This window comes from Geotrypetes seraphini, chromosome 5 (assembly GCF_902459505.1).
Source record: "Geotrypetes seraphini chromosome 5, aGeoSer1.1, whole genome shotgun sequence".
NCBI classification, from domain to species: domain Eukaryota; kingdom Metazoa; phylum Chordata; class Amphibia; order Gymnophiona; family Dermophiidae; genus Geotrypetes; species Geotrypetes seraphini.
The window spans coordinates 176,889,056-176,906,475 of NC_047088.1; the positions used below are offsets into that span (position 1 = coordinate 176,889,056).

Here is a 17,420-nt window from a genome sequence, read left to right on the forward strand (position 1 = left end):
CAGTAACCTGTTATATGATTTCTATATTGGGAGTAACAGTGATTAGATATCCTAAACAATTACTTTTGCATAGATCAGGGGCCTTTCATGGGACGGGCAAAAAAAAGGGGAGGGAGGGGATCTTGCGCATTTATATCACAAAGTTATTTAAACATCTCTATTATATCTCTCCTCTCCCACCTTTCCTCCAAAGTATACATATTGAGATCTTTAAGTCTGTCCCCATATGCCTTATGATGAAGACCACACACCATTTTAGTAGCCTTCCTCTGGGCTATCTCCATCCTTTAATATCTTTTTGAAGTTGCGGTCTCCAGATTTGCATACAATATTCTAAATGAGGTCTCACCAGAGTCTTTTACGGGGGCATTAATACCTCCTTTTTTCCTACAGGCCATACCTCTTCCTATGTACCCTAGCATCCTGTTAGGAATACAAGTCATCCAAGTGGTTCTGTTTCTGGAAAGATTGCAAAGTTTCTATTCCAGATACTTCTACATAACCAAGACGTTGGGTGGCCTTTGATCTATTTTGGATCTCATTGACTTCATTCTTTTCTTAAAGAAAGAAAAATTCAAAATGAACTCCTTATCCACTATATTTTTACTACAATAGTTTGCCAGAGAGACTGGCCAGCTTCGTAGGACACATATTTCTATCCATCCTTAACAGTGGACTTTCTATTATTTATTTTCAAAGCCCTAATTATCAGCATTGAACATTACACCCTTCAGCCTTTCTACAGCACCCAAAGTCTTCACAAAATGTTTCATGGTAGCAGTAGCTCATCTTTGCAAGAAACAATATTCACCTATCCCTTTGTAAATTTTATTTTCATTTTAGAAAAAAAAAACCACTGTGGCCTTCAAAAGGACCTTCAGAAGACACCTCACACATTTCTAAAAGAGGGACTCCTAATGAACTGGAAGAAAAAATCCTTCCTAACCCCACTGCAGGCTATTCAATTTATAGGTGCCTGCCTGGCTACATATCCTACCAAAGCTTATCTACCCAAATATCAACAGAATGCTACTATGATCCTTTGCCATTAGCCACCTACCAAATCATTTGAATTTTGGGACACAAGGCAGCCTCTGTCCACATTTTTTCCATGAGACCTTTCTAATGGTACCTGAAATTTCAAGGTAACAAATATACTATATATAATTGAATATAACCCCCCCCCCACAAAAAAAAAAAAAAAAAAAAAGGTAAAAAAGGTTGACTGAAATATAAACCGAGGTTAAAAATTTGGGTCATCATGTTGAGCCAATCTACAAAGACTACACTTCTCCCTTCGTATTTGCGGGTGATGCGGGCAGACCACAGACGCGAATACTGAAAAACCGCAAATAACTTTTTATATGTTATTTGCAGTTTTGTGAATAACTTTTCAACTGTTATTCACAGTTTGGAGCAGCGATTACCAGCGATTTTAGGGCTTGGAGTAGGACATAGACGATTTCAAAAAGAGACGTTAGAAGACAAGAAACGGGGGGAGGTAGACAGGCGAGGCAAAGATACCAAACAGGAAAGAAGAGGAAGGGGGTTCACGTGTGAACTATTGAGCATCTGCTTCTTCCAGTTTGACTGAGAACATAAAAGTTGCAATGCTGGAAGAGACTGAAGGGATCCATCGAGCCCTGTATCTTGTTTCCAACAGTGACTAACCCAGGTCACCGTACCTTTAACACCATTAGTCCCCGTGTTGGAGTTGTTCGGAAACTGTCCTGTTAAGGCGTAGGACCTGTTCCCGATATCTTTTAGAGAACTGCCATAGACCGTATGTGTGTAGAGGATTTCTCTGACAGCAGCACCTATTTGTTACCTGTCATCACAAAAACTGAGAGGTTTCTCCACATCTGAAAAGCTTAGTTAATACTCAAATCAAAACACTTGCGCTCGAGAGTCCACTGAATTACACTCTCTCCCCGCCCCCGACTAGCTCTTGGCAGTATTTCCTAGCTTGGCAAGTCTTTCCCTCCCGCTCCCCACTCTTACCATGCTGCGACAGTCAACGGCTCTCCCCTGGCCAGAGAATTAGCAGAGTTCTCAGTCGGAAAAGCGAACAACGCATGGAAGCAGTGATTTTCAGAGTGAATGGTAAGCAATAAACTTTTTTATCGGTACAATAAAAGAAAAAGGAACTTTAATGATTGATATAATTTGGGGGGGGGAGGGGCGGAGTCAGCAGCCAAAAGATCGTAAGCGAATCCACAGATACGGAAACAGCTGATATGGAGGGAGAAGTGTATTTTATTTATTTGTTCAATTTTCTATACCATTCTCCCAGGGGAACTCAGAACGGTTATACATGAATTTATTCAGGTACTCAAACATTTTCCTCTGTCTGTCCCAGTGGGCCCAATCTATCTAATGTACCTGGGACAATGGGGGGATTAGGTGACTTGCCCGTGATCAGAAGGAGCAGCGTGGGTTTGAACCCACAATCTCAGGGTGCTGAGACTGTAGCTTTAACTACTGCACCATACTCTCCCCCTAGACATCCTTGCCATACTTTTTAACACATTTATTAACTTTACAATGTAGCTTTTGGTCATCAGTAAGAACATAAGAGTTGCCATATTGGGACAGACAAAGTCTATCAAGCCCAGTATCCTGTTTTCAAAAGTGGCCAACCCAGATCATAAGTGAAATGGGATGATTCATCGCATCCAATTCATTGCTGCTGTGTTGAACTGGCCATGATAAACTGTCCCATTCTGAGAGGGGATGGGCACTGAAGAAGGAAAGCTGTGGCAGAGTGCTGAATCATCCTATTCCAAAAGGGGATGGGGCACAGGGAGGAGTGTGGTGGGGGCATCACCCTCCCAATGCTGAATTACGTGGACAGAGAATTTAGGGGGAATGTGGGGGAGTATGGAAACCTCCTAGGGGAGAGGGGGTGGGGGCATGTTTGCCTGCAATTCCTCCGCTGTGCACCAGCCCCAGTGGCGTCAGTTTTTGGTGTGATGCCTGAGGGAGAGAAGTTGAGCTGTGGGAATGGTGGTGGGCAACCTCAGAGGAGAGACATGCTGTACCAGGAAGAACAGAAGAGAGGCGCAGATGACAGGGACCATGAATCGAGACTAATGTAATGCTGAGACAGCCATGATGAAATGACCATGCTGAACTGGCCACTCTGAATCGTCCTAGACTCGATCACATGTACCTGGCAAGATCCCAATAGTAAAATGATTTTATGCTGCTTATCCTAGAAATAAAACACTGGATTTTCCCAAGTCCATCTTAATAATGGCTTATGGGCTTTTTGTTCTAGGAAATTATCCAAACCTTTTTTAAACCCTGTTAACTGCTTTCATCACATTTATCATTCCACCTCCTCCCCGCGATGACTAGTGGCACTAGTGTCTTCCTTTCCCCTGATGACCAGCGGTGCTAGTGTCTTCATTTCTCCACGATGACCAGTGGCTCTAGGATCCTCCCCTCCCCCTGATGACCATGTGCTAGTGTCCAGTCCTCCCCTCTCTCCAAGGCAACAGGCACTGCAATCTGTCATAAATACTGACCCCCTTTTCTCTTTCCTCCCATTAGCATTGCAGGACCTGGACACTGGCTGCTCAAATTATTTTATGCCTATTTGTAGTCAAATATAAGAATTCTATATATTATACTCTTAGACCATTGCTTTGGGCTTAAGAACTTAATGCTGAACTCCCCCCCCAACACACACACAAGTTTAAGGCCCTAAATGTAGAATCCTACAGAAATTAGGTTCCAGAAAATTTTCAGAGACCAACTTAGAAGCCTCATCCCTTTGTGTATCTACCTCACCAATTTTTAATACATTCTATACAGTAAAACACAGGAAGGGATTGGCCAACCTCCTCAGGTGGCTATAAAATGAAACACAATCAAGCCATAGAAGACAGATCAAAGCCTTTAAAAAGAAACTTGATAGGGGAGACAATTCCCCTTCCCACGAGACCGTCTTAGCACAACCTGACCTGCAGTCCCACTGTGAGAAATATCTTGGTTTGCATTCTGTTGCGCTAGCTTTGCATTTGATTTTGAGTCTTCAGAAGTGCAGCACAGGTAAGTGCAATGCCAGGGGGAGGGGGGGATGACAATCAGTCAGTCAATATGTATGACAGACTGCAGAGGTACTACAAAGCCATACTGATCAAAATGGTTGCGTTTTCTCGGTGTATTTAAGTGTCTACTTTCACTATCTTTGGCATCTCTCAGAATCAGACCTAAAGTCTAATGCTATATAATTTATCACAAACAAGCTGACGTTCAGTAATATCAGTTCACCCTCTTGCAAGACATTCATGAGGCCTGTTGCACACAAAAATGCCAGTAGACAGCCTGCTTCCATCATGAGTTCTTAATGAAATGGTGTGAGCTAACTACTAAATATGATTCTCACTCAGTTGAACCACTATTTGAGCCCTTGAGCCTAGCTAACCTTAAAAACCTTTCCTAAAAGACCCTCGTCTTGATGGCTGTAACTTCTGCCAAGAATACATGAGTTGTACACATATCTCAAATTCTTAGCAAAAGAATTCTGTAAATTGTCATAGGATACAAACTACATACTATTCAGTGAGCATAAAAATGCATGAGATAATTTGCAAACATGGAGGCAATGGTTATATATTGTGCAAGACACGGGAATTTCAAACTTCTTACCATATCTACCAGTGCTACATATAGGAACATGCCAGCAGTGATAGCAAAAATCCAAAGGGTGACGTTAGTAGCATACTGGCCAACAGCTGTGCCAATCAGCATTCCTACATAAGCCATCATGGCAGACAGGAGATTGTAGACAATGGCTTGCTTTACGGTCATACCTGCTGTAAGAAGCACCGCAAAATCACCTGAAAGGAAAACAAGGAAAGAATCAATATATTAGCATCCTGAAGGAAAATTAGCATTTGTAGTTTTATTTCACTGTTTTTTTATCAGCATAACTAAAGCAATTCTCACGATTTGTTACTTTGGAACTATTCAATTTACTGTAAATTCATCAAAATATTTTTGTAAGCAGACCACAATTTTTGTTTCGTCAATGTTTTCATATTTGTATAAGTATTCCCTTAGGAAGATATTACAATCAAATTTTGATGTCCTGTATAAGTTTAACCAATCTTTTAACTGCAGTATCAGTCTCAATTTCTATGGGGAAAAAAGTTAATTTTTCTAGCAATGTTATAGTCAGTATATTGGATAATAAAGATGGAAGCTGTAATTAAAATATCATAATCTGAAAGATTATGCTTAATCTATTGCTTGTGTTTTTCTAGGGTATCCAACATATTCAGCCTTAAAATGTTAGTTTTGCATTTCTCTATTTCCTTTAATGATTTAACAATTGTTTACTTTTTCATCACTTAGAATGGCAGAATTTCAAACCATGCAAGCGTGGTTTTACATCCCTATCAGCATAAGACTAATTCAGTCAGAGAGGCGAGAAAGAATGTTATACTGTACATTGAAATTTATGTTTCCCTCGTTGGGACTTTGAACCTTCACTTGTGATAAGCTTTACTAATTCTTTATGTACTAGTACTGAGCTTTTATCTCCAACATTTAATCATTTTCAGCTACTGATCCTCCTCTCCAGCTCAGCCTCAAAGAATGCCAAGGACAACACCAGAGTCAATCTAATGGAGATGTTGGTGACTCTCATAGCTTATGCCAAATACATAGAGTATCCTTTGGGTGACTTGCAATGATATCTCAGAGATGAAAAACGTGCTTCCTCTGAATAGTGCAGAACCTCACATGCATGTTCCTTGAGCTATGTGCCAAAAATATACATTTAGCGTAAGCTTGTTAGCTTCTCATTTGCATATGACATTCCTCCATTTGCAAGTGTGGGTGTGCAAATTTTTACCTGTTCTAGGCCTATTTCAATATCCAAGGTAAAGATTTCTGTATAGCTCAATGTATTGTGTGTACACAAGAAAGGCTTAATATGCTTGCAAAGATTAATTCATAGACCAATAAGTCTATCAGAAATGAAAAGGATGGTTTGGAGGAGAAAGGTTAATTCCAGCAAAATAGGAGGGGAAATGATGTCATCGAGCCGAATAGAAGCATAAGCCTGAGACTCCTTACCCGCTGGAGAGAAATTTGGATTACCTTTTAAATACGGCTATATTTATAAGATTTTTGAGTAATATCTGCTAACTCAAGATACTTGGTATTGAAATGAGTAAAAAAAAAAACAACTTCCTGACCTGACTTTGCGTACGCAGGCAGTAGCCAAGCCAGGCGAGAGGCAGATGGCGTGACGCTGGTTTCCATGGAGCCTGGGGGGAATTAGCAATGGAACTAGAGCTTCTTGAAGTGACTCCCACCCCGCCATGTATGGAAGTACTGCGGGGTTGGTTTCAAGAGCTAAAAGCGGATATTGCAGCATCGAGAGAAGATTTTGCTTCTCTGCGGTTGGAGCTTAAATCTGCCATTGTTGGGCTGGGCCAGCGCTTGGAAGAGGCAGAACAACAGGCTGAGGAAGTAGTGGCCCAATTCAATACGATGGAGGAGAAAGGTGCCCAGCAAGAGAAGCAAGTGGCTGAACTTATGGATCGTTTAGAAGAGCTGTAAAATAGGAGTAGGAGACAAAACTTACGAATAAGATTCTGCCCACGAGGAAGCAATGTGTCTTGTGGAGTGCGCCTTTATCAAAAGAGCAGGCCGCTTTCTGGCTCCAACATAGGCAGATGAAATAGCCATGCGGATCCATCTGGAAATGGTGGCTTTCAAAGCCAGTCTGCCCTTGCAGGCAGCACCCACAAGCATGAACAGATGATTAAAGGCTTCCGCCATTGGATATGGCCTTGGCCACTCTCAGAGGACCCTCCGGTAACGACTAATGATTCGTGAGCATCTTTGAAATGTCTGGATAGTCAGGAACGGAGGAAGACTGCGGCTTAGTGCTACTCATAAGAGTACTGAGCTAATGAGGGCTGGTTAGCTTCCAATTTCAGCTCCTGAAGGGAATCTGAAATAATCCCCACCCAAAGCAAAAGGGGTCCTCAAAACTACTGAAGTTAGAGAAAAAATAGACACAAGTAGAAAAGACTAGCTTGTACTGTCTCGTTTGTAGGAAGACAACTGGTAGTCAAGAGGGCAGTCCTGAGGTAAGAGGGGAGGTTCAAAAATATGTGGTGGTGGAGAGGAAAATGGTGACTGAGTTCAAAGAAGCGTGGGATAAACACAGAGGATCTAGAATCAGAAAATATTATTAAATATTGAACTAAGGTCAGTACTGGGCAGACTTGCACAGTCAAGTGTCTGTATATGGCCGTTTGGGGGAGGATGGACTGGAGAGGGCTTCAATGGCTGGGAGGGTTTAGATGGGATGGAGTAGGTTTTAACTGCGATTTCGGCAGTTGGAACCCAAGCACAGTGCCGGGTAGAGCTTTGGATTCTTGCCCAGAAATAGCTAGGAAGAAAAAATTTAAAAACTTTAAATTGAATCAGGTTGGGCAGACTGGATGGACCATTCGGGTCTTTATCTGAAGTCATCTACTATGTTATATAAATGAAGCTTCCTACAAAAGCTCTCAGGAGGTGGGATACACAAGCCAATTGTCCAGGAATAGAGTGGGATTGTACAAGAACAATTCATTAGGCATGACATTTTTTCTATTATTACAGAAAGTAAAACAAACAACAAAAATCTGAACTGGGCAATTCTTGGGAATAAAAAAATTATCTTACCTAATTCATGTGGAAGTTCATGACAAAACACAGCTACAGATGTGCTTATGCCTCCCGTCAACCCAGCACTAAAAGCTGCTCCTGTAGGAATAAGAACATATTGACATTTTTACCTCTTCTATGTCAAACTATGTTGGTCATATTTGCTATCACTAAGTGCAGAAAAAGTCTGTGAGCCCTCTAGGACCTACCCCCTGTGTGTTTTAGCACAATTTACACTCAAAAGAAGATTAGGTCCTAATGAAAATTCTGGTAAGACAGATATATTCTTTTTTATTTCTATTGTCTGTTTGAATTCAATGGGTTAAATTCTGTTTTTGGTTGTCCCCTTGTTTTAAAAGCCTTTGTTTTTCCAAAGGTTCTATCATCAGATTCATGTCCATCTGGTGATGAACGTAGTTATATGAATATTTGTGTTTCAACAAGCTGTTTGTCTTAAAAGAATGGTTTGGATTGAGGTATTATTGCCTTCTTTTTCCAGCTAGCTATAATGCCTGCTATGCAGCCTACCATTCCACTTGTTTTCCACACTGTTTTGTCTCATTGTTTTACCCTCTTCAGGTCATCAGATATTATCAACCCAAATCTTTGGAATATATGGAGCTGCAAAGAAAGTGGAGTCTCATCAGAGATACAGAAATAAATCAGGTTGTGAATAATAGATTATGGAATAAAGGAGACATTAGGGTTTACATGGTAAATTTTCTTTTCTTGAATCTTACCAGACCAGTCCAGTAAGTGTTATGCATCCATCAATCAACAGGTGGAAATAGCAAAACAGAGAAGTGTGCCTTGCTATATAAAACTAGTCTGCAGCTTCACAAATTCCATTCATCATTCCAGAACTCATTGAAACCTTATTCATATATAGTGTTTTGTTTTTAACTGAAGAATTGAACTTTTAAGACGACGTACACTGCAAATTAGGGTAGGAAGTTGGAGTGTTCTGGTGAGCCCAAAGGAAAGAAAATGAGCAGGTAAGCCCTAATTGCAACTTCCTTAGAGTTCTCAATAGACTAGTCCAATACATATGGGACATAACAAAGCAAAGACCCTGAGTCTAACAGTGAGGCCCTCCAAAAAAACCTTTTGCCTGGCAATATCTACTCTATAAAATTTGGAAAAGATATGCAAAGAAAACCATGTAACTACTTTACAAATATCTTATGGAGAGATGGCTGTAGGTAATAATAGTCCCCATATGGCTTTAAGCTCTGTTGATGATATAGGAACCCCCCTCCTCAAAAAACATGCCTTGAGCAATAAAAGGGGGCCATTAACCTGCCAGGAGGTAATCTGACAAATTTGCTTCTTTAGCCAGCTTGCACCAGTGGTCTTGAAAGCTGTCTCACCTTGTATACTATTTCCAAACAGATCAATGTATGTCAGATCCGAAACTCATCAGTTATTTCCAAATACTGCACGAGGGCTCTCTGCACATCCAAAAATTAAAGAACTGAAATGCCACACTGACTTCCTCTTTATGGAATGAGAAAAGAATTGATTGATTCAGATGAAAGGTGAAAACAGCTTTCAGAAGGAATTAGGGAACATGTGAATGGAGACTCCCCTTCAATAAACTGAAGGAAGGAATCTCTACAAGAGAGCCTGGAGTTCTGAAAGTTTTTTTGATGAGACAATGGACATCATGAACATTGTCTTTAAAGTGAGAACCTTCAAGGTTGCTCTCTTTAGAGGCTCAAAGTGTGGTTTCTGTAATGATTGGTGTATCAGACTAAAGATTCCATCCCAGACATAAAAGAAAAGCAAAGCCGACACCTTAGAGAAAATGCAAATGCTACTCCTGACAGTAGGCCAAGACCATCATTTAGACTGTCAAGGACCCCAAGATTAAATCCTTCATAAGGTCATCTTGCAGAAAGGCCTGAATTTGAAGTAAAGATGCAATTAAGGGAGAGAAGGTCCTCTCAGAACATCAGCCCTCACATATCCTCCATACCCTGGCATAAGTTGTAGAAGCAGACCTCTTACCAACCTGTAAGAGGGTAGTAATTATATTTATGAGCGTTATCTAGTAACTTCAAACTCTCAATAGCCTCACTGTAAGACTAAAGAGGGAAAAATTGTCCATCTGTATTGGATCCTAAGACAGACTTCTGAACAATGGAAAATGGAACTCCTGTTTCACCTGTAGGCAAATGAGGTCCACATACTATGGCCTTCTGGGCCAAGTTAAGAGTTACCAGCATGACTAGCCCTCAATGATAAACAATGCGACTTTGTACTCATCCTACCATTAGCCACAGGAGAAACACCCTTTGCTGCACCAGGGCATCTATTCCCTGTTCTCTGCGATGACTGGAGAACCTGAGCCTTTTGTGGTTTACCCTGGAAGTCATGAGATCAAACACTGGTGTTCTCTAACACATTCAAATTAAGACAAAGGCCTTCCTGAATAGCTCACATTCTCCTGGATCCAGAAACTGTCTGCTGGGAAAGTCTCCTTGAAGATTCTCTTTCCCTGAAATATGCGCTGCCAATACTACTAGCAGATGTCTCTCTCCCCACTGACAAAGCAGAGATGAGCCTCATAAGCTAGCTAAATTAAAGGTAGACAAAGTGATTGGGCCAGATGGTGTAATCCGAGGGTGCTGAAGGAACTTAGGGAAGTTCTGGTGGCTCCGATGACTGACCTTTTTAATGCTTCTTGAGTAGGAAGTGGTACCGGAGGACTAGAGAAGAGCAGATGTAGTCCCTCTACACAAAGATGGAAGTAAGAAAAAAGTAGGGAATTACAGGCCAGCAAGTCTGACTTCTATGGTAAGCAAATTCATGGAAACGCTTTTAAAACAGAGAATGGTGAAGTTTCTGGAATCCGGTAGATTACAGAACCAGAGGCAAAATGGATTCACTAGAGGTAGGTCTTGTCAAACAAATCTGAACAATTTCTTTGATTGGGCGACCAGAGAATTGGCTTGTAGGAGTTCGCTAGATGGGGTGCATTTAGATTTTAGCAAAGCCCAATACAGCTACCATGCTTCAGATATAGTTTTTATATTCTGTCCCTCTCTTTTTTTTAACATGGAATGAAGTCAGGGAGGGAGGGCTATGAATGATGGGGAGGAGGAATCAGAATTTCTCTGGATCTCTTCATGAGATCCTCAGTCTCTTCACAGACACTCCTCTGCTCAACTGTGATTCAGCCTGCTAACTGGTCCAGGAGCTAGTCTCTCACAGACAATCCTCTGCTCAACTGTGATTCAGCCTGCTAACTGGTCCAGGAGCTAGTCTCTCACAGACAATCCATGAGCTACAGTCACCATCTTCTATCTGCTGGGATAGAATACTGAAGAGATATAACTGCAGACTAGCCTTGTACAGCAAGGCACATTTCTGTGTTTTACTTTTTCTACCTGCTAGTCAGTGGACACAACATGTATTGGGCTAGTCTGATGAGAATTCTAAGGAAAGGTGACATACCCTATCGCGCTTTACAGAAGGTTGTAGGACATTCCAGATAGTAAGGATCCTAAATCCAGACCAAAAACCGTTAAGTAAGCCTGCCAAGTTATGGCAACAAAATCGGACAGGATCTGATACAACAAATTAAGGGGCCCTTCTACTAAAGCTTAGAATGTGCTAACACAATTAGTATGCACTAAAATGCTAAGAAGCCTCTTTTGGAAATGTAAAACATGATTTTTATTCTGATTTGGACATTGAAAAAAATTTAAAGATATCCCAGTTGATAGGACCTGGTGCAATTTTGAAATTGTAAATGATTATTAGGTTAAGAAACTATGTGATAAGCTTGGATAAAAAAGATGCATTCTGGATCCTTTTCTTTCTTATATTTTTTGTAATATTCCCAAATCAAGCAGCAGTTTGGTTAACATCTTTTATAAACTACATTCTGGATAACGGTTATTTTTCAGATAGCATAGGACATATTACTCTAACACCATTGCTGAAAAGTGTGGATTTAGACCCAGCTATCCATCTCATTACAAGGCCTATCATTAACATCCCTCTGTTAACAAAGATGATAGAGACATTATTTCTAGACAACTTTCTAGTTATTTAGATAATCTCTCAATACTTTTGCTATTTCAACATGGCTTTAGATCTAATTTTAGTACAGAAACTCTGTTACTATCTCTAATTTCCAAGATCCAAAGTTTACTATTGCACAATCATTTTGCTATTCTGTTGCAGTTTGATCTTTCTGCAGCTACACAGTAACATAGTAGATGACAGCAGATAAAGACCCGAATGGTCCATCCAGTCTGCCCAACCTGATTCAATTTAAATTTTTTCTTCTTAGCTATTTCTGGGAAAGAATCCAAAGCTCTATCCGGTACTGTGCTTGGGTTCCAACTGCCAAAATCTCTGTCAAAACTCACTCCAGCCCATCTACAACCTCCCAGCCCTTGAAGCCCTCCCCAGCCCATCCTCCCCCAAACGGCCATATACAGACACAGACCGTGCAAGTCTGCACAGCACTGGCCTTAGTTCAAGATTTACTATTATTTTCTGTTTTCATCCCACGCTTCTTTTAACTCCGACACCGTTTTCCTCTCCACCACCTCTCTCAGTAGCACATTCCAGGCATCTACCACCCTCTCCGTAAAGTAGAATTCCCTAACATTGCTCTTGAATCTACCACCCCTCAGCCTCAAATTATGTCCTCTGGTTTTACCATTTTCCTTTCTCTGAAAAGATTTTGTTCTACGTTAATACCCTTCAAATAGTCTGAATCATATCTCCCTTGTCCTTACTTTCCTCTAGGGCAGGGGGTCTCAAAGTCCCTCCTTGAGGGCCACAATCCAGTCGGGTTTTCAGGATCTCCCCAATGAATATGCATGAGATCTATGTGCATGCACTGCTTTCAATGCATATTCATTGGGAAAATTCTGAAAACCTGACTGGATTGTGGCCCTCAAGGAGGGATTTTGAGATCCCTGCTCTAGGGTATACTCATTCAGGGCTTCCAGTCTCTCCTCATACGTCTACTGGTGCAAGCCTCCTATCGCCCTCCTCTGGACCGCTTCAAGTCTTCTTACGTCCTTTGCCAGCTATGGTCTCCAAAACTGAACACAATACTCCAAGTGGGGCCTCACCAACGACATGTACAGGGACATCAACACCTTCTTCCTTCTACTGGCTACGCCTCTCTTTATACAGCCCAGCATCCTTCTGGCAGCAGCCACCACCTTGTCACAGTTTTTTCGCCTTTCACCCCAAGGTCCCTCTCCCCATCCGTGCATATCAGCTTCTCACCTCCCAGCATATACGGTTCCTTCTGATTATTAATCTCCAAATGCATTACTCTGCATTTCTTTGCACTGAATTTTAGTTGCCAGGCATTAGACCAGTGGTTCTCAACCCTGTCCTAGGGGACCCCCAGCCAGTCAGGTTTTCAAGATATCCCTAATGAATATGTATGAGAGAGATTTGCATATAATGGAGGAGACAGGCATGCAAATATGTCTTATGCATATTCATTAGGGATATCTTGAAAACCCGACTGGCTGGGGGTCCTCTAGGACAGGGTTGAGAACAATGCATTAGACCATTCCTCTAACTTTTGCAGATCCTTTTTCATATTTTCCACTCCCTTAGGTGTCTACTCTGTTACAAATCTTGGTATCATCCGCAAAAAGGCAAACTTTTCCTTCTAACCCTTCAGCAATGTCACTCACATACATATTGAACAGGATAGGCCTCAGCACCAAACCCTGAGGGAATCCACTACTCACCTTTCCTTCCTCCGAGCGATTTCCATTAACCACCACCCTCTGGAGTCTGTCCGACAGCCAGTTTCTAACCCAGTTCACCACTTTGGGTCCTAACTTCAGCCCTTCAAGTTTGTTCAAGAGCCTCCTATGAGGAACTGTATCAAAGGCTTTGCTGAAATCTAAGTAATTACATCTACCATATGGCCTCAAACCAGCTCTCCGGTCACCCAATCAAAAAATTCAATTAGGTTTGTTTGGCATGATTTACCTTTTATAAAGCCATGATGCATGAAACATTAATCCAACTACTTTCAGATATAGGTTTAGATCAAAAAGTATTGAGCTGGTTTGTAGGATTTCTAACTTTGCGTTCATCTGAAGTGAATATTGAAGGTAAAACCTCATCAATATGGAAGCCTTTCTGTGGTGTTCCACAGGGCTCTCCATTATCCCCTCTCCTTTTTAACACCTTAAAGAAATATGTCAACTGCTTTTGAGACAATAGTCACATATGCTGATGACATCTTCATCTTATTAGAAGTAGACTCGATGCTGATCAACTTTGAATCAAATATTAACTCTTGTATTTCCAGATTACAAGCCTGGGCTACAACTGTTTAAATGAAGCTCAATGTGGCAAAAACGAAATTGTAGTTTGGCCCGAAAATTGACCTTTTACCTTCTTCAATAACTTTTGAGTTCTGGAGATCTTTTGAAGATATATTTTTTCATCTAGGGCATGGGTGTCAAAGTCCCTCCTTGAGGACTGCAATCCAGTCGGGTTTTCAGGATTTCCCCAATGAATATGCATGAAATCTATTTGCATGCACTGCTTTAATTGTATGCTAATAGATCTCATGCATATTCATTGGGGAAATCCTGAAAATCAGACTGGATTGCGGCCCTTGAGGAGGGACTATGACATCCCTGATCTAGGGTATTAGGTATTTTGTTGGACTCTTTCCTTTCCTTTCAAAGTCAGGTGAATCTTTTTTAAAAAATGTTTCTTTAGTCTTCAAATGTTATGGAGGGTGCATCAGCTATTCTCTAAGCAACATTTTGCTGTATTGATTCAAGCCATCATTTTGACACAGTTAGATTATTGCAATTCTACTTCCATTTGCTTGAGTAAAGGAAATATCAACAAGTTACAATTGATTCAGAATAAGGCGGCAAAATTGATTTTTGGAAAAAGGAAATTTGATCATGTATTTCCCATTACTGAGATATCTTCACTGGTTCCCTGTTCATCTTAGAATTCAATTTAAATGCGCTTATATGATATTCAAAATTATCCATGGTCTATTTTTGCCTATAGTACCTCTAACATAGAAATTTTCTTTGGTATTTTGTTTCAAGGAATTCTCAAAAGTACAAACTTTCATTTTCTTCTGTGAAAGGGATAAAGCTTGTTGGTAATATCTCTCGCTCCTTTTTATATAAGTTTACGATTTGGAATGAAATTCCTAGTTATATTAGAACTCTTTTCTCTCTCCAGATTTTTCGTAAATCGATGAAAACAATTCTATTTCAACAGTTTTTGGGAAATGGTACTGAGTGTTAATTGTCTTTTGTTTAGTAATTCACATGTTAGTTAAATTGAGTTCCCTGTTTATTGAAGTCTTATGTAAACCAAGTTGAGCCCCTTCTTCAGGAGATGATACGGTTTAAAAATATACGGCTTAAATTAGATTAGACATAAGTATGTAAAATTGGTATCTTAGCACTAAGCTTTAGTGAAAGGGCACCTAAGCCACTTTGATCAAACCATCACAGATCTCAAAGCTAAGGCCAAATTGCTTGAAGATAAGTGTATCTCAAAATACATAACTTATCGGAGAACAAATACATTCCACAGTATATTTCTGTATTGAGGGAGACAGAAAAACAGGAGAAGGGTAATAAAGATATACTGGATGATTTGGAGAACTGGCAGAGGAAAAAAAAATATTAGAGTGTCTGGAGTACTGGAACAGACTCAGCAGAAAATATACTTGCAATTTTAAATTAAATATATATTTGTAGCCCTCATCATTGATTGTTAACAATAAAATTTGACTGGGCATGAAGAGAATGAGGTTTGGACAAAGATAAACTAAAAGGCCCTCATCCAATTGTAGCTTGTTTCCACTCGTTTGAAGACAAACAGTGTTTGCAACAAGAAACACAAAGATTTTATGGTATTCTTAAAAATAACATTAAAATTTTCAGGACTTTTCCAGCACAACAGTTATGTCCCTCTAACCCAGTAACTTTGCAATAAAAGTATAAAATGTCATTGGACTTCCCCCTTAATACAGTTTATATGGACAGGTACTGGTTACTAGATTACCAACTTCCGACAGTCATCAAATCTAAAACAAGAAAAACTGGTGAAAAACACACTACCAACACAAATACACAAGTAAAAGAACAGCACATGTCCCTGCAATATACCAAGCTGCAAACATTTCACAGCCACTCACATGGGAAAAATATTAAGCATAAGGGAATCCTTCAATCAATGCAAAAAGTTAAAGAAGAATACTACACTGGAGAAACAAGTCAAATGCTAAAAACTAAGATTAATTTACACAGATGATATATTATAAATTGTAATGCCTTGATTGAAGTTTTTCTTTTTTTTTTTCTAGTGAGTAAGCCCTCTTTTCTCAGAGATCTTCTCTAAAACTGTTGGCTTATAGATGTTCAATGCTATTCTTTTTTCTCTGCAGATGTTTATTAGCTGCTAGATTTATTTTTCTTGTTACATGTGTATAATAGTTGAATTTTTTCTAATGCATGATACATGCTTGTATTATTTAAAATGCAACTAAATAAAAAATATATTTTAAAAATTGCAATGCCAAGCAGGATATCACCTCTGTGGGACAGCTCTTCAAAATACCAAAACATTGCATCAATAATTTTATGGTGAGAATACTAAAAGACTCGGACACAAAAGAGTGGATAAGTCCAAAAAAGACTGGTGAACTCTAAGTATTCCACAAGATCCTTTGGCCAGGATTCACTAAGCAAACCGATCGTGTACCGATCGGTTTGCTAGCCCTTTGCGACCAAATTTCCCTCCTGCACTATTCACTAAGGCCTACAGCGATCCGATCCTAATCCTCCCATGCAAATTAGTAAAACCCCATGCAAAATAGCCAAGTGATTGATTCATTAACAATTGCTTGGCTATTTTGAATCGGGTTTTACTACTGACAAACTCAACTGCTGCAGACCTGTCGGTAACTGAGTTACCGACAGGTCTGCAGGTTTTTTGACAGGCCTGCTTGTCTTTTTTATTCATTTTTTTCCGTGGCATAGATATTTTGCTTGTGTTACACATGTAAAATATCTGCCCCATAAAAAAAATGAATAAAAAAAGACAGGCCTGTCAAAAGTACCCCCACACATAAAAGCGCCCCCCAAGCACGGCCGCCCCCCACCTCCAACCGGTATGCCCACACCCCCCATCCCTCCCTCCCCGTGACTGGCATGGCATGGCCCTCGTCCCCCTCCCAGCACGGCCCATCCACCCCTGGCACCAAAAAGTTGGGAGCAGGAGGGGTGCTCAGTCCCTCCTACTCCTAGGCCTCCCACCCCCCGGCCCACCCCTGGTTGGCCCAGGCAGTCGGGCCCGGCCCATCCACCCTGGTACCTTTGAAATAGTTGGGAGCAGGAGGGGTGCCTGGTCCCTCCTGCTCCTTCCGGCAAGGAGCTTCATCTTCGGGAGCAGGAGGGGTGTCCGGACCCTCCTGCTCCTACGCTGATCTTCAGGAGCAGGAGTAAAGTCTTCCTGCTCCTGCTTCCCGGGCTGCTGCTGCACAACAGCGGCCTTAGGCCCTGCCCTGGCACATCATCTGATGCATGGGGAGGGGCCTAAGGCACTGATTGGCTGAGGCGCCTCAGGGGTGAGGGTCTTTTTGGGATGTGGTGGAAAGGGGTAGAAGCAAGCAGCGCCTCGTGGGGGGGGGACCAATCAAGCGAGTTTCCCTTACTTCCTATGGGGAAACTCATTTTGATATACAAGCACTTTGG

The 17,420-nt window shown here is 40.9% G+C and overlaps 1 protein-coding gene across 7 annotated transcripts in view; it reads right to left on the minus strand.

Annotated features, from left to right (window-relative positions):
- SLC39A10 (solute carrier family 39 member 10) overlaps nucleotides 1–17,420 on the minus strand; it is a 147,399-nt gene that overhangs the window by 7,692 nt on the left and 122,287 nt on the right. For 6 of the 7 annotated variants that reach the window (XM_033944664.1, XM_033944668.1, XM_033944666.1 and 3 more), the window contains exons 8-9: nucleotides 7,699–7,779; nucleotides 4,657–4,847 (exon numbers count right to left, since the gene is read on the minus strand). In XM_033944664.1, coding sequence (XP_033800555.1) covers nucleotides 4,657–4,847; nucleotides 7,699–7,779 — 272 coding nt within the window. The remainder of the gene's footprint in view (nucleotides 1–4,656; nucleotides 4,848–7,698; nucleotides 7,780–17,420) is intronic. The other variant, XM_033944670.1, reaches the window with a different exon arrangement.